General features: G+C 48.8%; 1 protein-coding gene across 10 annotated transcripts in view; it reads left to right on the forward strand.

Moving 5' to 3' along the window:
- Positions 1–27,053, forward strand: part of ATXN2 (ataxin 2) — a 2,542,428-nt gene that overhangs the window by 2,087,049 nt on the left and 428,326 nt on the right. For all 10 annotated transcript variants that reach the window (XM_069619525.1, XM_069619517.1, XM_069619521.1 and 7 more), the window contains one exon: positions 18,640–18,785. In XM_069619525.1, coding sequence (XP_069475626.1) covers positions 18,640–18,785 — 146 coding nt within the window. The remainder of the gene's footprint in view (positions 1–18,639; positions 18,786–27,053) is intronic.

Below are 27,053 nucleotides of genomic sequence, written 5' to 3' on the forward strand. Positions count from 1 at the left end.
CCTTCTTAGACCATTTTGTATATGCATCTCCGGTAAGTTTCATCTCTTTGATTGCTAGGATTTCATATGCGGGTTCTTTATTTGGTATTAGCGTCTTACGCAATAGTGCCAGTGATTTCCATAACACCGTTGTATAAAGATCATCCAGGGCTAGTTCCTGTCTTATGACGGTAATTGAAAGGCAGTTTGGTAGCCTTAATACTCGCTTCCAAAAATAACCCTCCATTTTAGCCCAGATCTTATAGTCGAGGTTCCATCCTGCTTCGGCTCCGTAAGTTATTGAAGGAATAACTTTTTGTAAGTAAAACAAACGAATCGGCGTCAAAGAGAATTTTCCATAAAGGTTATGAATTCGCAAGCCTTGTGCTGCCAGAATCTTTATCCGGAGCCCCACATCACAGACCCAGCTCTTCTCACATAGCGAGGTATTAACCATGATGCCCAGATATCTGATTTCTGTGACTTCTTCAATTGGATGTGTTCCCACTCTCCAGCTAAATGGATGTTTCTTCTCTCCTTTGTAAGACCCAACTCTCATGATCTTTGTTTTTGAAGTGTTTATTTTCAAGTTATTGTTCGACATATACTGTTGTAACTTTTGAAGGAGTCGTTGCAATCCGATCTGCGTAGTATCGACCAAAACAAGATCGTCTGCATAAGTCAAGCAATTTATTTGGGTCCCATTTATTTTAGGTGGAAAGCATCGAACATCGCCTAGGGTGGCAGGAATGTCGGCAATGAAAAGCTTGAATAAGCAAGCAGCAATCGGGCAACCCTGCTTGACACCTCTTTTGGTTTTCTTTCTGTCCGATAACTGACCTGCTTCGTTCAGTCTTATTTGAATTGTTGTTGCCGTACCTAGTGCTATGATTGGAAGCAAGATGTCGTGGGGACAGTTCCAGTTGTGTAGTTTCACCCACAGTAATTCGCGATCAATAGAATCAAATGCCTGATGAAGGTCTATGAATGCAAGAAATAAGTTTGTGTGTCTTGCCAGAGCATTTAGTTTTAGGATGTTAAGCAATGTTAGGTTCATTTCGGTTCCAACACCTTTCGTGAAACCTGTTTGCCTGTAGTCTGTGATTCCGTTTTCATTTGACCACTTTGTTAATTTTTTTTGTAGAAAATTTGCAAACACCTTGCCAATTGTGTCCAGTAGGGCGATGGGGCGGTAGTTGGCCGGATTTGCCCGATCGCCCTTCTTAAAGATTGGGACAATTTTTGCTGTTGTCCAATTAGCAGGAATTGTTCTCATCATTGCAATGTTAGCGAATAGTATCTCAATAAGTTTAGACCATGCCAGCTTGTTTTCTTTGAGCATCACATTTGTGATGCCATCCGGACCTGCAGCACGCGAATTTTTCAACTTCACAATTGCAGTGGCTATGTCATCGGCGGATTCACAGCAGTCCCACTTTGCAGCTGTTAAGACAAGGTGATTTGGTTCAATTTTAGCGTCTCCTAAGAAGACTTGGTTGAAATGTTTGTTCCAAGCGGCTTCGGTCACCGCATTTGCCATCCTGATGGCTTGATTAGTTGTACAGTTGTTAAGTATCTGCCAAGTGTCTCTACATTTATGCGATTTCAACAGGCTCAACATTACTTCGCCGCGTTCTTGATCCCGCTGGTACTTGAAAGCTTTAACCCAGTTGCGGTATGCTTGTCGTCGTTTTTGTATCAAGTTACTCATGTTCGGACCGCCATGTGATTTCAGCTGGCAAATTTCGCTCTTTACCTTCTTTTTTTCGTTATTTAGCTTTGTACTCCATTCATGAGTATGCGTTTTAACAGAGTTTGTCTTCCATAACGCACTATCTTGACGGCAGGGTAGCAGAGACACATAGTCTATGTTACTACTCATCAAGTTCTTTTCTTCATCCAATTCGTTCGTAATAATAGCAATCTGACGGGACGATATTCGTAACCTATTTTTCCCGTTGTTTACTTCAAGGAAGGATGTTGATTGCTGTCTCGTATCTACATAGGTTATATTCATATTCATCACTATTATCTCGTGATCGCTGTTTTTTGTTGATGTTACGTGCATATCTCTGATTAAGTCCCATGAATGTTTGGACACCCAGATATAGTCTAATGTTTTTGCAAGACCCAAATTATGCCACGTATTCTTTTGTGGTATGTCGCCCGACACTTGTCCATTTAGCATGTCGCAATCATAAATCTCCATGATGTTATCCCATTGAGATCGCCTAGTTTGATTTTGGTGGCATTGCGTACTCTTGCAATTCAACCGGCCACCATTCGAATCAAACCATGACAAATTCATGTCACTGCATATGATGACCATGAGATTACTTATTTCCTGCAGATTTTTGTCCAGCATTGCAGTTATTGCAGTTAGAAAGTTTTTAGTTTTAATCATCACCGGGTTCCAGTATACATTAACTATTAAAATGTTCTGCTGTTGCCGTAGGCTACGATCATTATGTTCGATTAGTGTACATTGGATGAATAAATTAGGATTATCGCTTTTTTTCACTTCCCAATTGCGACCAATTTTAATCATGGTTATTAGCCCTGAAAATGGTCGTCCAAATGCATTCTTCCCTGCTGGATTTAGCAGGGTCACATAGCCATCTTTCACCGGGGGGGTCCTCAGCCATGTTTCTTGAAGGCAAATTATCAGATTATTTTCTAATTCAATTGGAAATTCGTCAAACAGATGTCGAAATCCTCTCGTGTTCCATGAAATCAGGGAGGACACTGTTTGTTCTTTAATATCCGGTAGCTAGTGATTTGACACGTTATGCATAATTTGACTTCCATAGTTTTTTGAATTAGAAACTGTTTTCGAGTTGTTTCTTAACTCGGATTTTTTTCCTTCGAATATGAGCGATCTATGTTCAAGCCTACGGCTGGACTCTCCCTCGTTTGTACTGACACCCCAATCAGGTTTGGGCTTTGGTTCGCTAACGTCGAAGCCAAGCTGCAGTAGATCGTCTTTAGCTGCCAAGATGACTTTTCGGACAGCGCTGGCCTTTATATGTAAATAAACTCGGTCCTCATGGTCTTCCGACATGTATTCAATAATCGCTATGTCGTCAGTGGACACTGTTCTTAGAGCAGGGACCGAATGTAAGAGGCGCATAACATTTCTTCTGTTCAAATTTACCTCAGAATCGTCATTAAGGATATTGGTGATAGCAATTTTTGCATTTTTTTCCATTCGATTCTCTTTGGGTTCTATGCTGGCTTTTGATTTTTCTTTTGCTCGCTGACCAGCTGTTCATTTTGGATTTAAACTCCTTGTTTTATTTAAACGGCCCTGATGTACCGCACTGGGCCTTTCACCCTTCATGGATTTCTGAGGGAGCTTGGTGTCCTGTGTCCTGTGACTAAGGGTGGAAAATTGGCTTTTCTTATTTGACCGGGCCGTCTCATTTGAAGCTGAATTCTTCTTTACGGCCCATGGATTTGTTGACGACAAGTCCACATCGGGACTATACACGTTTGAAACAGAGCTACTCATGGTGCTATTCAAGGCACTTTTCTGGGCTCGCTCTGTGTCGTCATCATATGAATACGTGGATAGATCACATAGGTCGATTGATATGGATCCTGCTGTGATTGCCAAATCGTCGGAATCGAGTCTTTGACGTTTGTTAGGGTTTGCCTTTGCTTCTGTAGCTACAGGCACGGCCTTGTCTGTCCTTTTTGAGCTTTTGGCATTCTGTGGCGAGATTCCATTTGTAGTTCTCGAAAAAAAATTCAGCTTTGGTGGAGTCGACAGGTTGCGTATAAATTTCTTTGAATTGCTGGTTTGAGGACGAGCCACACAGTGCTTTCGCTTTTCAGTCTGTTTTTTCGGGTGGTTCGTTGTCAAGCAGGTTTTTTGTCAGATTGACGGGATACCTCTGTCCTTGTTTAGGTATAGTGCAGGCCCGTCAAAATGCCAAAAGTTACTCTTTTGTTAGAGCCTGCGGATGGATCAAGACTTTTTAGTTCATTATCAGAAGGAGGACGCTCTGTCACACTCGAAGATGGCGACGGCTTCTCAACTACATTCGTCGATAACCCTCCAACCGGGTCATCAACAGTCTCGGCTATCGGCAGGACTGGAACAACAGGCAGGGAACGGCCTACACCGGCCTCATTTGCCTGAGTAACAGGTGCGGGGGCAGCGGGCCCTGTCATAGCCATCTCACTCACAGTCACCACCACTGGTTCCTTTCCCATCAGTGGACGGCCACTAGGGCTATCGCCATGCCTGCACTGCTGTTGCAAGGAGATGGTTTGCTTTAAACATGCCGTAGCTGCTACCGCTAACTCTTTAGCATCCGAAGTATCCTTGCACGTGATTTCATGTAGTTGCGTTTGCATTGACTGCAAAGCAAATTTGTCGCTGTCAAGTTTGTTTTGAAGCTGGGCAATAGTTTGATCCTGTTTGGCTAGTGATTCCATGATGTGCAGGAGCATACCTCCATTCGATTGGATGGCTTCATGTATATTTTCGTATAATTTAGTGAAAGGAATGAGGGCGACCGATGTTGCGGCTAACACATTGTTGTGTATTTGTAAGGCCGCTGCTGCTGATAGATTGGACTTGTACGCTGCCGCCATATCTTTTGTTGTGTCCATATCATTCTGTTGGTTTTGGATTTCCATAGTCTTATTTGAAATTGCGCCCAGTCGCATAGAAGCAGACTTCTTACTTGTCGTATCAGATAATGTCTGATGCAATGGAGTTGAGTGAGTCGACAATGGCCTCAAGTTGTCTTTGGACGGTTTCGCTGGCCAGTGTGACCTGCCATCTGCCACTGTCGATGGAGGGCCGCTACAAGGGAAATTTGCTTCAACAATGGACTTTGGCATCACTTTGCTCGACTCGAGGCCTGATCTTTGATGGTCCTGATCCTGTTCCATACTTGTCCTACTCAGGTCTATCGAATCTGAGTTAGAGGCCGACTTGTCGGGCAGGTCGGAATTAGATCTTACAAAGCTGGCCGACATACATTGCTTCATTTGCTCAAAGTCAGCCCTCAGGCGTTCCGCTAGTCTTGCTTCACGTCCAGCGAGGTCCATCAATTGACCCGATTTGCTGGGCCTCGATTGTTGGCAGTTTGGGCTGCTGGGGTCAGGAGCTCTGCGTCCGCTATTTGATGGACATGTTTTTGGTGCACTCTGATTCGCACGCCGTGTTTGGGACGTGCTACTCCATATCAGATTATTTGCTTCAGATTCTCGCATAAGGAGAGGCCGATGCAATACCGCGGCATTTGGTTGATGGCACACCATCAGGTTGTCATCATCATTTGCCTCACTGGATAACTCTGCCATTGTATGTAAGTCGTCGGGTTTAACGGCTGGATACAGAAATCTGAGCCCTTTAGACTCAATTTGTTCCAACGGCACTTCAAGTTCCATCAATTCAGAGTCAGTAACATCAAAGGGTGATTGCAACATCACAATGTTTGTTTCAGTCGCCAGCTGAGAGGCGTTGATTGCCGCGGTAGGTTCTGCGCGGGCGAGGTTAACGAACGAGCAGCCTGTCTTGTGGCTGCTCGGTATCTCAGAGCCGCGGTTCCTGAGGCACTCGTCATGTATCTGGCTGGGCTGCAGACTCGAAGTTCCTGCATCTGATACACTCAGTGGTCTGCATTCACCAAGGTCCACCATAGAGCCTCTCGAAGGGGAGTTGAACACTTTAGGGCAAGCGAGCACAGGTGGGTCAGATGGAACAGGCGCGCTACTGCAAGGAACGTGTGATGGAACTTGCACGGTAGGAATGGGCACCGTTAACACGTTTTCAATGCACAAGGCCTCTACGGATATCGTTTGACTCTTACTGCGCAGCCCACACTGATTACCCCAGTCGTATCCGGCTAGTGGAGTCACGGGTGGTGGTGAAATGCTCTGGCTGGTGTTTCCGGCAATTACCACCGGATCCAAAGGTGCAAGGCTAGGCGCGTCTTTATCGCTATGGATATTGCTCTCGGCAGCTGCCTCGGGAGTAGATGCAGCGGCGGCTATGTGTTCGGACCTCGCTCTGGGAAGGAGCGTTTGCCTAACCATTGCACGCGTCAGGGGGCCGGTTTCCGCCATCAAAGGAAATAAGGAAGGATTTAGTGAATTAGCTTCACTTACCTTCTCGCGGCCGTCAGCCGAGCCACCCGCCTCAGCCAGCCTCTGTCCAGCCGCGGACTGCCGCAGACTGAACTCTGCCCGAACTCCGCGCGCGCTCCGCGCTCCAGATAGGCTTTTATAGTCAGTTGGGCTTGTCTTTTCCTTAAAGGGATAGATTGAATCCAGCAAAGACCCAGTCGCTGCAGCTCCTCATACCACACTCCACCAGGGACTGCCGCAGACTGAACTCTGCCCGAACTCCGCGCGCGCTCCGCGCTCCAGATAGGCTTTTATAGTCAGTTGGGCTTGTCTTTTCCTTAAAGGGATAGATTGAATCCAGCAAAGACCCAGTCGCTGCAGCTCCTCACACCACACTCCACCAGGGACTGCCGCAGACTGAACTCTGCCCGAACTCCACACTACAGACACTTGTGTCGGAGCGCCAACAATGGCTTCCTACTCCATAGTTCTCTTCAGCACAACCTTGTGAGCTTCCTTTAAAGGAAGGTCTGGGTTTTCCTTCCAGAGATCTCCCAGAGGCAGTAACCCTCACAGATACGGACACAGATGATGACTCTCTGATAGATGGTTCCCCAGTCATGCATTCTACAGACTATTTTGAAGATTTGGTGCCAAGTTATGGTGAGCCAGCAGACTTCCTGCCAAGAGACTCGTCTCTGGGCAAGATTGGTTCTTTCGATGCCCTTATGCCACGAGTGGAAGAACCTTTTGATTTTCTACCTGAAGAACAGAAAAAGGAGGGATTCCTTTACCAATGGTGTGAATCTGCCAGAAAATCAAATGGTGGTCATTCCAGTACTAGAGGATATTTTGGAAGATGGCCCCTTGGTGACGAGGAAACCATTTTCAGCACCCTCAAAAGGATTGCTTTTAGAAAAAATATAAAGTGCCAGAATCAGCACCTAACTTCTTTTACACGCTACCTTGCCCAGTCTCGGGTGTCTCGGCATCTGACCGTAAGCATTCTGCCAATCCTTCCTCTCCCTGTATGGTGTCTCCAGACAGAGTGCAAGCAGCTAGATGTCTTTGACAAAAGGGTTATCTCTACAGCCGTGACAACCATTAAGGCAGATAATTAACTTGCAATCTTCTCCTGCTACGACCGTGAACTTTAGTTTAAGCTAGGGCAAATCCTAGACTTTCTTTCAGATGACAAGCGGTAGGATGCGCACATACTGCTACCTGAAGGGGAAGCAGTTTCGGATTATATCATCTCTATTGGTGTGGACATCGTTGCTAAACGGTTCACCCAGATGGTTAATGGGACAGTGTTACGCCGCAAGGGGTAGTTTAAGGCCACCAACTTCCAGACAAAGGTCCAGTGAAAGGTGGTTGATAAGCCTGTTGATGGTATTTACCTATTTGGGAAGAAGGTTAATGAGACCCTGCAGGCCATCAAGGCCAACACTGAAACAGCACATTCACGGAGCACTCTACAAGAACGCTGCCCGTTCTTTTACTCAGGTAAAACAAGGTTGTAAAGGACTTCAAGAGACTACATGTCTTCCCACATCCACAAAAATGCTGTGCCGGCAACACCCAAGAGGGTTATAAGGGAAAATCTCAATGTTATAGAGGAAACCAGCAACAACGCTGAGCTTGCTCCAGAAGTCAGGTGCCGCAGCAGACCTGACCTGGCCAAGCCCGACCCCCCCACTTCGACTTCCCAGTAAAAGGGGTAGGGGGTGTCTTACAGTGGTTAAATATCACCAACGACAAATGTGTGCTGTCCATCATTCAACAGCCATGCCCTGGAATTCATGGGAATATTACCCTCCATACCTCTCATTCCAAAAGCAGAAAAAACACCAGTTGTTGCTTCTCCAAGAAGTAAGGTCCCGCCTAAAAATGGGGGTGGTTGAAGTTGTACCGTTGCACCTCTAGGGCACGGGAGGATACCCTAGCTACTTTCTGGTAAGGAAACAATCAGTAGGTTGGAGGCCCTTACTAGGCCTCAGGGGACTCAACACATTACGTAAGTTTCATAGGGATCTCATGGTAAAATTGCAACACATCCTGGATCAGCTAAAAAATTTGATTTTCGCTCATCCATACACATAAAGGATGCTTACTTTCACATCCCCATTCATCGGAGGCACAGGCGTTTCCTCAGATTTCAAGTCCAAGGCAGACACTAACAATTGAAAGCTCTGCCCTTCGGTTGAAGTCTGCTCCAAGAGTATTCACAAAGTGCCTAGCTCCAGTGGCAGCCTACCTCCGTCATTCAGGTGTCCACGTTTACCTGTATCTGGACTCCATGTTTTACCACTAACAACGCAACACACCAAGGAGACTAGCCAGTGTCTGACATCTTTGGGGTTCTCAGTGAACTTTGTAAAGTCATTCTTAATTCCTGCTCAAAACCTGCTGTTCTTGGGCTCACATCTCAACACTTTTGCATGGGTTGCCACACCTTCTGAGGAGAGGGTGAAGACGATACTGAACAAAGGTCCAAAAGCTGTCGGGTCTGCCGCTTGCATCAATCCACTCTCTCAGACTCCTGCTGGAAATTATGTCCTCATGCATCCCATTGATCCTTCACTGCAGGCTACAAATGAGACCTCTTCAAGAGTTACTAGACGTCCATTGGCAGTAAAGCACAGGGTCCTGGGAAGACCATCCTTCCTCCAAGCTCTCCAATGGCGAGTCTCGTCACCACAACCTCACTAAGGGAGCCCACATTTTTCTTCCGATGCACATGGTCAAAGTGACCACAGATGCCTCCCTGGAGGAGTGGTGAGCCCACACGGGAGAATTCACTTGAACAAAAGGTCCTGTACATCGATGTCCTGGACTTGAAGGCAGTGTTCTGGGCCCTGAAATCTTTCAGACCGCAGCTGCAAAACAAGGTGGTTTGCATAGTCACAGACAGCAACACCACCATGTACTCTTACGTCCTGTCCCCTTTCCTCTATACTGCATGGTCATCCGTCGCTAGGGACGGGAGACGGAAACATTTTCACCAGAAAAAATATTCTTCCCCTTTAAATTTAGAGGCGCGGCCCTGGGAGCCTGCGCTCCATTGACTACGCCCACCGGACCACTCCCCAGTCCACTGACTATGCCCACCGGGGCCACTCCCCAGTCCCCTTTTCCACATCGATGGGAAGAGGCCGATTTCACCAGCTCTCCTGGGTTTTGCTTCAGACATGTAATAAATACCACATGCTATTCCCCGGATTCTTTTTTGCCTTCTTTTATCAATCAGCTACTTGGTCCTCTAGCGCCATGCTCCTCCCTGGCGCATGTTGACTTCAGCAGGCTTCAGCGAGTGTCCAGCCTGTGAGGGCTCTTCTCTACATCAGATCCCCACACTCTTTGCCCCTGCTGCCTTGGCCCCGACCACGGATGGGAGGGTTGCACTGTGTGCGACGCACTTTCTTCACGTGCTTTGAAGAGCAGACTAGCTAGGTGGAGGGAGTTCTTCGAGAAGTCACCTCCAGAGGACTTCAAGGACTTCTGTCAGACATAAGTCAAGGCCCAAGGGAGGACTGCTCTTTTCCAGCACACCCCGCGAGGGCGACGACTCTGCAAGGAAATGCCCAGATGGGAGGAATCTCTCAGGTTCTCGCACCAGCACGGGTACCGAGGCTAATTCAGCTACCGACCATCAGGCCGAGGGGTCTGTAGATCCTTCTGGAGACAGTGCTGAGGGATCACAAGGTTCTTTTACCGGGTGTACACCCGAGGGGTACGCCATTGTACTGGCAACTTGGCAGAGGGGGTGCCTGCGTGCAGCACTACCGGCAACTCTGCCGAGGGCGACACACCTAGCAGGTCTCGGCTTGAGGTGCAGGGTAGGTCTCATGCTCCATCGCCAGCGCAGCAGGAACTGCACTCCTGCCACAAGTGGGAGCTTTGTCTGTATCAGGTGGACCGCCTACTTGTCAAATGGGGCAGGCCCCATATCGGCCTATTTGCAACAGCATGAACCTCAAGTTCCTGCAGATTCCACGGGCCGAGGAGCATGGGGGACACATTCTCTTTCCCGTGAGAAGGGCTGTTTCTGTACGAGTTTCCTCCGTTCCCGCCCCTGCTACAAGTCATCAACACACTGTGTCCATGCAAAATGATACTCATCGCCCCGGCGTAGCCGAGGCAGATTTGGTATCCGGACCTACTCAACCTGTCAGCTTTGCCTCTGGCAAAGCTATCAGTTATTCCGGATCTTCTCACCAAAGGAGGCGCAATCCTTCATCACGACCCAAAATCGCTGCACCTGGGGGCTTGGCTCCTGCACCCCTGGGGCTTGGGGGGCTATGAGTTGCATCCAGACTGCAGGGAGGTAGTCGCCAGGGTGTCGTCAACCTTGAAGTGCTACGGTCACAAGTGGAAGCCTTTCCCTTTCCTCTCAGGGTCACGGCCATGCAAGTCCTTCCATACTTGCTATCCTTGGCCAAGGCCAGACTGGCTGGCGCACGCATCTATCATGGTATATCTGGTGGCTTTCTCCCGCTACACCAGGTCTTGCAGGAAGATCGTCATTCTGGTTACACTGACTAGTCAAGGAATTTCTCTAAGGACTTTTTCGATCTTTCCCACCGATGAAGGTTCTTGCCCCGGCGTGGGAATTCAACGTGGTTCTGACGAGCTCATGGGGACCCCCTTCAAGCCTCTGCATCATGTCCCACTCGAGTTTCTCTCGTGGAAAACAGCTTTCCATATGGCCATCACCTCTGCCAGAAGGGTAGGTGAAATCCAGGCCCTATCCTGCAAGCAACCATACCTGACTTTCCACGAATCGAGGGTAGTGCTGCGTACGCACCCCTCCTTCTTGCCGAAGGTTCTTTCAGAATTCCACCTCAACGAGCCTTTGGTGTTACCTGTTTTTTTTCTTGAAACCTTTGTCGCTGGCGGAAAGGACCTTGCACTTGCTGGACGTTGCTCGTGCCCTGAAGTTCTACGTTTCATGCACAAAGGGTTTACGGAACACTTGGGAACTGTTTGTCCTGTGAACCATGGGAAGGCCTTGTCCAAGGCTTCCATTTCTAGGTGGCTCTCCAGCTGCATCATGCACTATCATTGGTTGGCACATCGACCACCGGCCAACTGTCTGAAAGCCCACTCCACCAGAGCAATCGTTGCGACGACAGAGTTCCTGTCTGATGTGCCCCTGCTGGACATCTGCAGGGCTGCTATGTGTAGATCCACGCACACCTTTATGAAATTCTACTGCAGGGGTGCACAACTGATTTTGACAGAGGGCCGAAAGTACCTTACATGAGGGCTATAGTGGGCCGAAAAGTAAATGTGGGCGGGGCGGTAGGCGGGGCGTGGCAGGAGGCTTTTTAAACCCCCAATTTGTACTAAACGCATGGAAAAAGAATGTTTTTGAGGGGTAACGATTTTTATTTGCATTTCAAACTTACATTTTGTACTACACATTTTCCATTGTTATAATTTATTTCTATTTAGTTATTGTATCTCGCCTGTTTTATTAACTTATATATATTTTATTGACCCTAGATACACTATGCCCCATGGCCCCCTCACCCCAACCAAACACTATGCCCCATGGCCCCCTCACCCCCAACCAAACACTATGCCCCATGGCCCCCTCACCCCCAACCAAACACTATGCCCCATGGCCCCCTCACCCCCAACCAAACACTATGCCCCATGTCCCTCACCCCCAACCAAACACTATGCCCCATGTCCCTCACCCCCAACCAAACACTATGCCCCATGTCCCTCACCCCCAACCAAACACTATGCCCCATGTCCCTCACCCCCAACCAAACATTATGCCCCATGGACCCCTCACCCCCAACCATACACAATGCCCCATGTCCCTCGCCCCAACCAAACACTATGCCCCATGTCCCTCACCCCCAACCAAACACTATGCCCCATGTCCCTCACCCCCAACCAAACACTATGCCCCATGTCCCTCACCCCCAACCAAACACTATGCCCCATGTCCCTCACCCCCAACCAAACATTATGCCCCATGGACCCCTCACCCCCAACCATACACAATGTCCCATGTCCCTCGCCCCCAACCAAACACTATGCCCCATGTCCCTCACCCCCAACCAAACACTATGCCCCATGTCCCTCACCCCCAACCAAACACTATGCCCCATGGCCCCCTCACCCCCAACCAAACATTATGCCCCATGGCCCCCTCACCCCCAACCAAACATTATGCCCCATTGGCCCCCTCACCCCCAACCAAACATTATGCCCCATTGGCGCCCTCACCCCCAACCAAACACTATGCCCCATGTCCCTCGCCCCCAACCAAACACTATGCCCCATGTCCCTCGCCCCCAACCAAACACTATGCCCCATGTCCCTCGCCCCCAACCAAACACTATGCCCCATGTCCCTCGCCCCCAACCAAACACTATGCCCCATGTCCCTCGCCCCCAACCAAACACTATGCCCCATGGCCCCCTCACCCCAACCAAACACTATGCCCCATGGCCCCCTCACCCCAACCAAACACTATGCCCCATGGCCCCCTCACCCCAACCAAACACTATGCCCCATGTCCCTCACCCCCAACCAAACACTATGCCCCATGTCCCTCACCCCCAACCAAACACTATGCCCCATGTCCCCCTCACCCCCAACCAAACACTATGCCCCATGGCCCCCTCACCCCCAACCAAACACTATGCCCCATGTCCCTCACCCCCAACCAAACACTATGCCCCATGGCCCCCTCACCCCCAACCAAACACTATGCCCCATGTCCCTCACCCCCAACCAAACACTATGCCCCATGGCCCCCTCACCCCCAACCAAACACTATGCCCCATGGCCCCCTCACCCCCAACCAAACACTATGCCCCATGGCCTCCTCACCTCCAACCAAACACTATGCCCCATGGCCCCCTCACCCCCAACCAAACCCCCCAACTCAGCACACACACAAACATGCACCAATACAGACCCGAACCCCCACCCCCCAACTCAGCACACACACAAACATGCATCCATACAGAACCGAACCCCCCACCCCAGCACACAAACATGCACCCATACAGTCCCGAACCCCCCACCCCCCAACTCAGCACACACACAAACATGCACCCATACAGACCCAAACCCCCACCCCCCAACTCAGCACACACAGAAACATGCACCCATACAGACCCGAACCCCCACCCCCCAACTCAGCACACACAGAAACATGCACCCATACAGACCCGAACCCCCACCCCTCAACTCAGCACACACACAAACATGCACCCATATAGACCCGAACCCCCACCCCCCAAATCAGCACACACACAAACATGCACCCATACAGACCCGAACCCCCCACCCCCCCAACTCCAAACCCCCCACCCCCCCAACTCCAAACCCCCACCCCCAACTCAGCACACACACAAACATGCACCCATACAGACCCGAACCCCCCACCCCCCCAACTCAGCACACACACAAACATGCACCCATACAGACCCGAACCCCCACCCCCCAAATCAGCACACACACAAACATGCACCCATACAGACCCGAACCCCCCCACCCCCCCAACTCCAAACCCCCACCCCCAACTCAGCACACACACACACAGGCATGCACCCATACAGACACGAACCCCCCGCCCCCCAAATCAGCACACACACAAACATGCACCCATACAGACCCGAACCCCCCACCCCCCAACTCCAAACCCCCACCCCCAACTCAGCACACACACACTCAAGCATGCACCCATACAGACCCGAACCCCCCACCCCCCCAAATCAGCAAACTCTCAAACAAGCACCCATACAGACCCGAACTCCCACCGCCCAACTCAGCACACAAAAAACATTCAAATCAAAACATTCATACACATCCGACACCCCCCCACCCCCGCATCTCAACATACACACAAAATACATTCATACACATCCGACACACACCCCCCACCCCCGCATCTCAACATACACACAAAATACAAACATTCATACACATCCGACACACCCCCCACCCCGCATCTCAACATACACACAAAATACATTCAAACACAAACATTCATACACATCCGACACGCCTCCCCACCCCCGCATCTCAACTTACACACAAAATACATTCAAATACAAACATTCATACACATCTGACACCCCCCCACCCCCGCATCTCAACATACACACAAAATACATTCAAATACAAACATTCATACACATCCGACACACCCCCCCACCCCCGCATCTCAACATACACACAAAATACATTCAAATACAAACATTCATACACATCCGACACACCCCCCCCCCCACCCCCGCAACATACACACACAAACATAAAGCAAAACAAACCCGACACACAAACACAAACAGACCACTTACCGGAGACGTGCTGGAAGGCAGGCAGGTAAGCGGCAGGTAAGCTGGAACGCTGGAATCGCACTACGACTAGCGTGGTCCAAGGCTGAAAGGCCTTCCGGCATCAAGCCTTATGGACCACGCTAGCCGTAGTGCTGGCCCTCCATTGGTGCAGCACACACGCATTACGTGGCTCGTAGGAGCGACGTGATGCGTGTGTGTGCTGAGCCAATTAGGGCCAGTGTTTTCACCGGCCCGGAAGACAACAAAGACTTTCCTAATGGAGGGTGGCCCCGGGCCGCCCTCCATTAGGAAAGTCTTTGTGCCTCGAGGGCCGGTCAAAAGGGCATGGCGGGCCGCAACTGGCCCGCGGGCCGTATGTTGTGCACCCATGTTCTACTGCATCGACAGGGATTCCAGGGAACATTCCAGAGTCGGTCGGTCGGTCAGTCAGTCGGCCAGGCAGTGCTATGCAACCTGTTCGCTTTAGTTGAGTCTGTTCCAGGGGTAAGTGTTGATTACTTCTGTTGACCCTTGCCACCTCGCGTGGTTGTGTAATGTGTACTGCTGTGTATTCGTTATTCATGCGCTTGTGAAACCATGCCAGACCACATGCTGGAGAAGGTTTAAGTTACTTAGCTGTAAGTATTTTTCTCAAGCATGGGTCTGGCATCGATTCACATGCAAACTCTCCCTGTGTCCCCTTTGTGGCTCTTCTTGGTCATACTTTCACTTTACGTGCTTACCAAATCTGAAGATAGCTGCCAGGGGAGGGGCTTAGGGAGAGGCTGGTCATTGGATGGGGGCAGTATGACCCAGAGGACAGTAATTGGTTTAAAGGAGAAATATAGTTTTTAAGTGAATGTGAAACTTCTTTAATTTACCGGGGATTCCCAGCCTGAAGACGGGGAATATTCATGAGCATGTGAATCCATGCCAGACCCATGTTGGAGAACAATAGTTACAGGTAAGTAACATAAACCTTCTCCCCAATTGATAGTACTGAGACGAAGAAGAGACAACCAAGAGCAAAGAAGACTGTTCTTTTACCACTGTGATACTGGGACAAGAAAGATGCCTTTTAGGAGCTGTTAGGGTAACGCATGTTCCCTTAAACACAGGTAGGCAAACTTAATTGATGCACACCTGCACCCTTTCGGGGGGCTGCAGGTGTATAAAGGGAGAAGAAGACAGCAACATAGATAGGTGGTGCACAGGGAGAGACCAGGAGCAGCAAGGAGGCCGGCGCAAGCAGTGGGGAACCAGATGGGAGCAGGACGCCAAGACTCTGTGGACCACAGAGCAAGTTGGTTCATGGAAGTGTAGCGTGAAAGCTGCAAATCCCAAAAGCCAACAGAGCAAGTTGAAGGGAGCCAGGCAGGAAGGCTGTCCCCTTCCTTTTTGCTTGAGGTGCTCGTTCAGTACAGAAGGATGTCTGAACCGCGCTGCAGCCCAAACTCTCAAAGCAACTAGCGAGTTTCTAATGAAAATGAAGCCCGTACGTGAGCCTGTGAAGTCTGTTAATCAGGAATACTTTGTATCGGAATAGTCATGTGCCTCAACCAAGCATGTTTTCGTAAATCTACGGGCCTTTTGTTATCAATTACCAAACTATTAAAAATACTTTGTATCGGAGTGGTCACGTGTATCAAGAAACGTGTTTCTGAAGGTCTGCGACCAACAGGCTAGTCAATTTGAATGAAACGAACGAATATTAAACAATAGGTAAAGCAAAATGGAACTACAAATGAAATATGTAATAAAGCTTTATAAACAATTAAAACTAAGGCATGAATCCAAAAGAGAACAGAGTATCAGCAATAAGCAAATCCCATATGTTCAGTTTTGAAAACTTTCAAGTAAAGAATATAACATTAAAGAACACTTAAATTGAAGTATGTGGAGCTCTGGAGTGAATGCAACTTCAAAGAATAAAACAAGACTAACTGTTCACAATGGAACCTTAAAATTTAAATAAGAACATTTATACCACCTTGTCTGAAAGCTACCAAAAGTAATTGTTGCAAGCAGAAATAATTGAACTGTGGAATTTAATATCAAAAAGGCAGATACTTTACTTTTTTAATTGTGGCACTCAACAAAATGAACCCTGAAGATTTGAGACTTTTTGCTAGAATGAGAACAGAGTCTGAAGGTTCCTTTGTGTTTGAAGTAGTGTGTTTGAAGCTTTCGGAAGTGTACTCCGAATCTTGATTGAAACTATATTACCTTGAGTCCAGAGAATGTAACTGACTTTCTTTGTGCAACTGTTTTATGCTTGGGGAAGGGAGCTGAAAGTAAGCTGTGAGCTGGAGGAAGCTCAGAAATTTAAGTTGAGCCCGGTTTCTTTTGACTTTGACATCACTACACATTTGTTAATTGTAGTTGTGAGCGCAAGGATAGGTTTTGGACACACTCTAAAGTTGAACTCTTTGACTCAGACTCTCCTTAGTTTCGTTCAGGTAGGGAAATCCCATTTTAGCATAGGGAAAGTTAGGCCTTCAACCATTCTGACATTTGATTTAATAAACTATTTGATTTTGAATCTGTTGTCTGTGTCTTGCTTCATGATGCCTTCACAGCCCGTGAGGTAAATATCAACCCTATGACTATTCATAAACTGTCATGTCTTTATTAATTCATTAGCCAACACTGGCGTTACAATTGATTGTTTTAATTACTATATCACCTGGTTCAGCCTACCACAACAGCTACCTGTCCAGGTATGTGAACGTCTTATCTTGGGTCCATGTCACCTTTATTTCCATGTCAGAAACCCTCCTCCGTCTTGAGATTTGGACCTGGTCTTCATTGAGAAGGCCTTTTGAACCTATTGCTTCATGTGATCTTGAACTCTCCAGGAAGACTGCCTTCCTAGTTGCTATTTTATCTGCCTGGAGGGAAATTAATTGCGTCATTACTAAAGTCCTGTTTCTTTCATGTGTACCAGGAAATGTACTTAAATCTTTTAAACCAAGGCCATATACTTCCCCAATTGAAGGGGCTCTTCAGGGTTTAGATGTGGTGCAGGGCCTTAAAGTTTTATTTGGTCTGAGCAAGACCTTTACGCTGTTCCGATGACCTTTTTCTTAGAGTGGTGTTCACCTGTTTTGATAGTGGCCTAGGCCACCGTTGCCATATGTACTGTCTTGCATTTCAAAGTCTGAACACTTTGCATGGTCTTCCTATTGAGAGACCACATGCACATGCCATCAGATTTAAGGTAACATCTATAGCTTTCTAAAGTCAATTGCCCATTTCTGAAAATCTGTGGGGCGGCTGCTTTGGTTACTTCCTATGTTCTCTCTAAGCAGTATTCCCTATATGCTTCTTCCTGGCAAAATTATTTATTTGTCCGGGAGCTATGTACCCAAGTGACTTGAAGCCAGCTAACATGCTACGCCTCAACCCCAGTAAATATTTTGCTGTGTATTCTTTCCCAACAAATTGGGAAGAGGGAGAACTACATGAACGAAGGAGAAGCAAAACATATTTTAATGTTGTCTCTGGTACTTTTAATGCTCAACTCTTCTTCATTCCCAAATCCAGCCAAGCCATTCCATTGTTCATTTGCCTGTACTGTTTCACTACTGGTTGGTGTAAAATCATGGGAACTGGCAGTTGGACCTCTGTATCCAGTTATATTGTGGATTGTGGAGTGTGGTACCAAGGTACATAATGGGAAGGTATGCTTACCATGGGTTTACAAATTAGAAATGTGTTTGCTGCAACATCTTAATCTTTGGAGCAAGGACTTGGTCGGTTACTAGCCATACTATGCCAAGTGCGCCCTCCATGCCCAAGTACACCCTAGTATGTATGGGTGCAGCTCTTGTATGTCCAGGTGTATTACCTTTTTTGCGCACCCACCAAAATGTTTGTTGGTCTCCACCAGTAGGATTGACTCAAATTTATGTCCATGTGTTCCTCTTCTTTATTCCTCAGCACATATCCTCAAATCCCTGCTGTTTGTGTTCTGCATGCTCTTAGTTTGTGTTACTTGCATTCACGCCTTTCCCAGCACCCTCACCCTGCAGGGAGATAATTCTCTTAATTAGTAGGTGTGTCTCAGACCTGCATGCTTGGTGTCATCATCTGCTTGCAGGTCATGTAAATTCCAAATGCTGAGAGTTTGGGTATTTCTGAAAGATAGTCCACTTTGTTAATGTTTATAGACATAATGGATCTGCCAGATCTTGAAGTTAAATTCATAGTTTGTATTTAAATTAATTCAGATGTGTTATTTTGTTTTTCTTTAACACACTAGTTTCCACTGGCTCACTTGCTCAACAGTATGCCCATGCTAATGCTACCCTTCACCAACATCCTCCTCATCCTCAACCTTCAGCTACACCAACTGGACAGCAGCAGTCTCAACATGGCGGCAGTCATCCTGCTGCTAGCCCCGTGCAGGTAAAACATTGACATACTGTAACGTGCATGTTTTTATATATGTGAACAGGGTTAACCTCTATTAAAAGATGTTCTGTAAATGTTGGGACTACCTATTAAACATAAATTAAGATTAAAATTAAACATTGCATAAAATAAAACCAACTTTAGAATGGATGGTTTCCTCCCATGTATTCCTCATCTTATGATATCTTGATAATCCAGCTTTGCTGCATTGGAAAAGAAATTCCAGCAAGGGGTGCTGCACGTTGATGCCCGTCGACACGATGTCCCTCAAGGGCCTCCACCTTGGTGTTGTCATCAATGGTATATAGCACACGCAGTGACCGTTGGCTTCAGTTCTGTTTTTATCCGCAAAAGCCAGCGCTTTGGATTATCAATGCTTTGGTTCTTTTGACTAAAAAACCTTTGAAATGGCATCGTCGTCTGCATCATCTACTCCGAGATCGGGGTTCAAGAAGTGGCACTACTGTGGGGCAAAAATGTCCCTCACAGATCCCCGTTGGGTGTGTCTATGGGGCCTAGGATCCTCTTGCGCAATGCCGGTGTGTGGGTCTTTCCTATCGCTGACAGCAAAGTTCCTGAAAGAGCGTAAAGCAAACTGGCTGAAGCAGGTCCCAAAAATCTCCTTCAATAACCTAGTCGAAAAGGCGATCCTCTGACGAATCGAGAGATGACTCTCCTTGTCGGAAGAAAGCTAAATGGTCCTGATCACACAGTGGCTGACACCACTCATCACCTTCCTCACGGTGGTAAAAGAAAAGGTGCCATAGTTAGCTGTCTTTGTCGTCGAGTTCCTCCCCGGAATGGATCTCGAGCGCAGCCAAATCGGCCTCGCCAGTTGAGTGAGAGAAGTTCAGACAAAAGATGCTCGGACTATTCGAGAAAGCGGCCTCGACTCACCCGAAGAAAGATAACAGCCATGCCAGTGTCGACAAGCATGACAAAAAGGCAAGGGACAAAACCTGTGCGCCTGGGTGTCCAGGAGAAAACTCCTCGAACCTTCGGAGGTTCCATCAAAGGGAAAGGCTCTATCGACATCATCGACGCCATTTGTGCCAAAAGACTCCACGTCGAGTGATAAGAAAACTTCAGCTCCAAAACTGTCGAAGTCGAAGACGTCGAAAGAGTCAAAGACTTCGCCACTCAAATCTCAAAATCCTCAACAGATGTCGAGAAAATATACACTTCACTACCAAGGAAAGATTTTTTCAAATCCCTTTCCTCAATTTGAGGATGATGAGCCATCTTCAGATGAATCATATCCATTTGTATTGCAGTATGGGATACAAAATGTTCCAGAGGCCTTAATTTCTGAGGATTCAAGATTAAGGGATCTACATGCCACCCTGCAATCTGCAAGTGGATTGGACACATCCACAGAAATAGAATTTGGCAGGCCAGACCCCTCGGATCATGCCGATGGATCTTATAGACAACTCATGCCTAGAGTGATAGAATATCTGGGATGGAGTAGGTTTGCACCACTAATTGAGCAGGATGTTCCAACTGATATTTTAGACAAGGGACCCCACGAGGACCCTCTTCTACCATTCCATGTGGCTTTGCAAAGGAGAGTTAATGCCAACTGGGAGACCCCCGAGTTACTTCCAGCTGTGATAAAAAAAAACTAACCAGCAAGTACCGTACGTCAAGTAGTGACACGTACTGTCTAACAAAACACCCAACTCCTGAAAGCTTGTGTCATGATGCCTACCCCCAGAGCACCAGGCCAGGCCCAGCACCCCCGGGAGCAGGCATCACGCCCCCGGGTAAAAGCCCAGCGGCCCTTTATATTGGCTCTTTGGACTCTGTCCTGGCGCCGTTGGTGCCAGGCTCATGTTGGACATCAGTCCTGGCGCCATAGGCGCCAGGCTCATAAAGGGAAGTGTTTGGTGCACTTACCTGAAGCAGACCATGCTGCACACTCACCTGATGCAGACCATGCTTCATGAAGAACCAAGCCAAATGAGGCTTAGGAGGGACTATTTATCTGAAGGAACTATTTTGTTACTTGGGTGGGGCTGTGGAAGAATACTCACCTGGAACTTCTTCCAAGGCTATTTAAGCCACACCCGGACAGCCACACGTGCTTCGCGTTGTTCTGCCTCCCAGCAGCTGAACGCTCACCGTGTCTGCTCCTGCACCTGGACTCCAGCCACGCCCGCCTCGAACCTGGAACACCTGTAAGGGAATAAGAGAAGAGAAAGGTGAAAACTAAGAACTATTTCAACCTTCTTACCTGCATCCGGAATCTTCACGCCAGCATTCCTGAAGGAAGACTTCCATTTAAAAACACCGCGTTGCTCGCTGCAGCGCCGCGCTTCGCTCATCTGTTCCCGAGACGCCGCCCGGCTCCATCGCGGCTCTCAGTGCCAGTCGCCACATCTCTGCACCGCACCTAAGGGAGAGAAGAAGAGACAAAAGGTGAGCAAGGAAACACAAGAGGAAAGCCGGATTTTCAGCCATTTTACTTACCGGCTATTCTTGGTGAGCCATTCCACATCTCGGGTCTGCGCCACATCTCTGGCAGGTACCGCACCCCGGCCCCTATGGGGAAAGGGCAAAAGACATTACTGGGGAATTATAAAGACATTTAGAGGGGTCGCCCTCATCACTGACTCACCTGATTTTACCCCGGCAGTTTAACCCCTCAACGCATCGCCTTTGTTCTGCACCTGAAATAAAGGACAGAAAAAGACAACATAAAAGGAGGCTCACACTTGAACTTTTGCATCTTCATATTTAAGGCGTATCGCTCAGTAAAGTCAAGTGGATTTGCCAGCGCCATTCTGAAAACCAGTGAAGTAACTGGACGAACGCGTGCCCCTCCACCAGAAGCAGGATGGAGAGTTCATCCTTCCAAACCATAAGGTGAGCTTAAACCGGGGGTTTTGGAGGAAGTCAGAGGAGAACAAAGGGGGAAAGGGGGGAGCAAGCACATTATTCAGCAGGCAGTTAATCCCCTTTCTCATCTGCAGAAGGATATTCCTACGGGCCAGACAAGCAAGATTTGGGGGTCCTGTTCAATCAGTGGTCCGAATTCTGCGCATCACGCTTGAAGAGGCCACAGCAACCCAGACCAGACCAGCGCCTCCGTGGGAGCCAGGTGAGCGTTACAGCTTGGTAGTTCATTTTGCCACGTCTACATCCAGACAACAAGCATATCCAACCATCCCCCAGACGGAGATGACTAGCGTTATGATGCTTGGGCTGGAAAGGTTTTCTCTGCAGGGAGTATGGCCCTTAAATCAGCAAATGCCATGTGTGCACTATGGGATTTTATAGCGATGGTGGCCGAACATATCCCCAAAGGAGAACCACAAGACTGCTTTTTAAACATTGTCAAAGGCCGCCAGGGGGCGCACGGAGAATGCCGTGCCCCGTTTGAGCTCGCTCCTCCATGGTCCCTAATTTGGTCTGAGCCCCCACTTTGAGGACCCCCCCTGCAGCTGAGTTTCAACACGGTGTCTGGCGAGGGCCCCCCCTCTCTGCAGCAGAAAATTTGGAGAAAATCGGACGAATCTTCACCCACTTCTGCTCTTTTGAGGCTGACACCCTTCCCGCGTGAGAAAACGAAAGTAACGAGCCCAAGCGCGGGCCTGTCTGACTGAGGCTCCCGGGAGTCTCTGCGCCGAAGAAGACGAGGCCTCGGGGCCCGAAGTGCTGCAGCGACGCAGAGTGAGTCCCGTGCCCCCCGCACCCTCCGCCCTGAGAAACTTCGCTGTCCGACGAGGAACATCACCGGGCGCCGCTGGTGCCCAAAGGACTATCCGTGGCCTGCGGCGTGCGCCCTGCGCATACTGCCAGCAAGAGCCGTAAGGTGTGGAGGAACCCGGAACCTGTGGCGGCATAGCCCCTTGCCCCCCAACATTGATCCACATCTGCATCGGACCCATCAACCGGAGCCCCGGAAAGTTCATAGGGGGCTCCGCACCGGGGAAGGCGAGGCTCCGCGGCTCATGAAGCCGAGGCAACGCGGAGTAAGCCGCACGCCCCCAGCGCCCTTTGCCCCGACAAACAGCGCCTTACGAGACTGAACAGCATCGGGCGCTGCTGAAAACAAGGTCCACCCGCGGCACACGCAGCATACGCGGGCCATAAGGAGAGGAGGAACTCGGACCCTGTGGCGGGGAATCCCCCTGCCCCCCAACATTCACCCGCACCCGCACCGGATCTGAAGCTGGGCCCTCCCCTACCCTCATGCATACCTCGTGCCCTGCCATTACGGTTTGCAAGTAATCCGGAACTTTCTAAAGCCCCATACCCTCTTTGATCAGCCATTTACGGGCATTAAGAACCATCTCCAGCCTTTCTCCTGATATTAGCCCACCAGTGGTTGCACAGACTGCTAATACAGGTGCTCTTTCCTGTAGTGATCCGGTACGGTGGTTTCAACCTAACAACTGTGCTGCCCACTACACGACTTGAGGCGTGTGCCCTCCTCAGTCGCGTTAAAGACGTCGGATCCTCCTTCCCCCACAGCACGGGGCCCTGTTCACCACCCCCGTAACTCACAGAAACCTAACAACTTGGGGAAGGGCCCTCAAGCCTCGAAACGCGTACCCCACTCGATCTGACCTCACCCCAACCTTCAAGCTAAAGCGGAACCTATCCCGCAGCGGTAAGCGGGCCCCAACACACAGCCCCTGTGATCACCCTACCACGGAGTCGGTCCTGCTCCAGTTAAGAAAACCCAGTCACTCACAGCGCAGGTATGTGACAACGCATGGAATCACATGCCCGGCGCTCCAGGGATAAGGTCCCCTCCATCAGCCACACTTTAAATCCATCCCGAGGCCCTCGCACTCCACGCATTGAATAAAGAAACGAGGTTCCGGTTGAGGGGTATCCTTAAGGTTCCGTTGTTGACGCGGACTTTCACCCACTTTTCTTCTCCCCAAGACTGGCAGACCCAACACAAGTTGAGTCCCAATCAGTGGCCTGATAGCTCACTTTGACTCTATGGACATAAAATTGAAACTGGCCAAATTCAAATTCACTCCGCCTCTAAGCGCACCCCACCTTCTGAAGCCCACGGTCATGGCATCCAAGAATGCCGGAGAAGCACTGACAAAAGGCGATATCGCTGACCTCCTCTCAGAAATGAAAGGGATGAGGGCAGACATTGGGAACAAAATCGATAAGATCACAAACAGAATCGACAAAATGGAGGAGAGACTTGAGGAGGTCGAACACAACCAATCCTCATCAAGCACACTAGAAATGCAAATCAATCACCGCCTGATTGAAATCGAGAACAAAGAGGAAGAGCTCCGGTTAAAAGTTGATGATTTGGAAAATAGAGAACGTCGGAACAATGTCCGTGTTTTTGGTATCCCTGAATTGGAGGGCGAAACGGGAGCACATCTGAAAAAAGCGTTCCATGACATCCTGAAAGTTCTATTCGGGGACGACGGGATAGACGAACCGAAACTTGATCGCATTCACAGGGCCGGAGGTAAGCCGGGTGGCCCGAGGTCCGTCCTGGTCCGGTTCCACAATTATGCAGACAGGGCACGGATCCTAGAGAAGGCCAGAGTGGCACCGCAGATCTCCCTGGAGGGGTCAACCATTGTTATCTTTCAAGACCTGTCTTCCCTTACGCTATCTCTACGTAGGAAGTGCCTACCGATTACAAAACTTCTTAAAGACAAAGGCATCAGATACCGGTGGGGTTACCCATTCTCTCTCTCTTTCGACTGGGAGGGCACAGAAATGAAAATGAGCTCTGAAAAAGACATCACCAACACCATTACGGATCTATTGGGCCCTCAGGCAGATGGATCACACGCACCAGCACAAAGGAACGCAGATGGCTTATGGCAAACCAAAGGTCCCCGAAGAAGGCGGATGCAGGGGTCTCGGAAATTCCGGAGAATGAACACTTCCTCCGAAATGGAACATTGACTCTCTTACCATCACGATCACCCACCTTTCTGTGGAATTTTATCGGAGAAACTACGTGGGTGGTGAGCAATCTGCAACGAGACCCAGGCCGGTTCCATGACTGCACCCAGTGACATAAGGTACAGGCCGGGGTCAAGGGGGTAAAATGTTGACGAACACGATTATACCTGAACATGGGGCTAATGGTGACTAAACCCTGGCTGAAACGGTGGAAAGCCTCATGCTCTAGGATATCGAGTGATATGAGCTGGGGGCTCGAAAGTTAAAGTTATGTCATGTACTATTAATTAATGGACTAAAAGTTGAGCGGTTCATACTGGTGGTTCGAATTCTGTTTGGTGAAGTTAACCCGACTGAATTCGGACGCCACGAGTCGAGATGGCTGAAGACGACCCTGTATTGGGCGGCTTTGTTTCTGGAGGATGGGGGGAGGTGGGAGGGGGGGGGAAATGTTGGAATTTTGTGGTCTATTTCTTTGCGATACAGGGATGAGCTGCATGATTTGTTGGATCTAACCCGACCTTGTTCCATTCACGAAGGACAGAAATTGAACTTTAGAGCAGGAGAAATAGAAAAGGCAGAACGACAGGCACGAAGAATAGTTACGGCATTGCCAAACATCTATAATGGCAAACACACCCGACATTGATTGTCTACGCATATGCACACTTAACGTCAAAGGCTTAAACTCCCCCACAAAACGCTCCCTCATGGCCAGAGAATTCACACGCTCCAAAATTGACGTCTTATTCATCCAAGAAACACACTATCTCAGGGGCACGGAGAGATCAATCCCGAGCAGAGCTATTGGTTTTTCCCTGTGGAGCTCCGGATTATCTAAGAAAGCAGGGGTGGGGATACTCGTGCGGAAGAGTCTCCGTATGTCAATTCACAATACCTGGGTCGACGTAGAGGGGAGAACTGCAGTCATAACAGGAACCATACAGAACACCCCTGTCACTCTGGCAACGGTCTACGCCCCGAACCAGGGTCAGACAAGATTCCTTCACAAAGCGGTCGAAAAGGTGTTTCAGATGGCACAGGGACACATGATCCTGGGAGGTGACTTCAACTTGTGGATGGACAGCTCTTTAGACAGGCAAAGCAGGACCAATGCACCCAGCTCGTCTCACGTAAATAACGCTGCAGAAGTAAAGGCGACATTTTCATTGTTTGGTCTAACCGATAGCTGGCGTCACCTCCACCCCACGGATCGTGGTTTTACCTTCCACTCTGCCCCGCACGACACTTTTACACAAATTGATTACTTGTTTTTGTCCAAAGATCTCTTGCAGGAAACCACTACTGCAAATATATACCCGATCTCATGGTCGGACCACGACATGGTAATAGCAGAAATACGCTGGGTGAAACATACTATACCAAACAAAAAGTGGAGGTGCAACGACTCATTATGGAAAGATGCGGTGTTCAGAGAAGAATTTGAGAAAGAAATCAAACAATACTTCATGGTAAATGATACTGGAGACATCTCAAAGGCAACGGTATGGGAAGCAGCCAAAGCCACCTGGAGGGGCGTCCTCATCAGAGAAGGAGCTCGCAAAAAGAGAGAACGATCGCTAATTGAGAAAAGTATCAGAGAAAAATTATTCATGGCTGAGAAACATGCCCAATCAAAACCACATGAACGAGCGAAACACATCAAAGAGGCCAAGGAACTTCGGGAAGAACTCAAAGTTTTGGAAATCGGCAAAATATCCCAAACCTTACAACACCTAAAGCAAAAATTCTATGAGAAAGGTGACAAGGCGGACGCCCTCCTGGCGGCCAGGCTGCGCGCACAGAGAGCTGAGAGATGGGTGGACACCATAGAAAGACTGGATGGCACGCTCCTAGACACTACAGAAACATCTCCCCAGGGGATTCGAGAAGCCTTTGCTTTCTTCTATGAGGATCTATACATGAGTGACCCCCCCTCCCCGCCAAATACCATCGAGACATACCTTCAAAGTGTAAAACTACCGTCACTAACACGCGCAGAAGCCGAGGCGCTTGACGTTCCCTTTAGTGAGGATGAAGTTGCTGACGCAATCAAGCGGCTCAAAACAGGGAAGTCCCCTGGAGACGATGGTTTCACCCCCGGATTCTATAAATCATTCTCCACGTATATTGCTCCATTCTTGACAACACTCTTCAATGACATCTTCGAAACAGGCAAAGCGCCACCCTCCTTTGAACAAGCCCTCCTCACAGTAATACCAAAAGAAGGCAAAGACCCAAAACTCTGTGGATCATACCGCCCCATCTCGTTACTTAACATTGACGCCAAAATTTATGCGAGGGTGATAGCAGCTCGTATAGAAGTCCACTTACCACGTTTAGTGAACCCAGACCAGG

Source organism: Ambystoma mexicanum, chromosome 10, assembly GCF_040938575.1.
Source record: "Ambystoma mexicanum isolate Mex_15411 chromosome 10, UKY_AmexF1_1, whole genome shotgun sequence".
NCBI classification, from domain to species: domain Eukaryota; kingdom Metazoa; phylum Chordata; class Amphibia; order Caudata; family Ambystomatidae; genus Ambystoma; species Ambystoma mexicanum.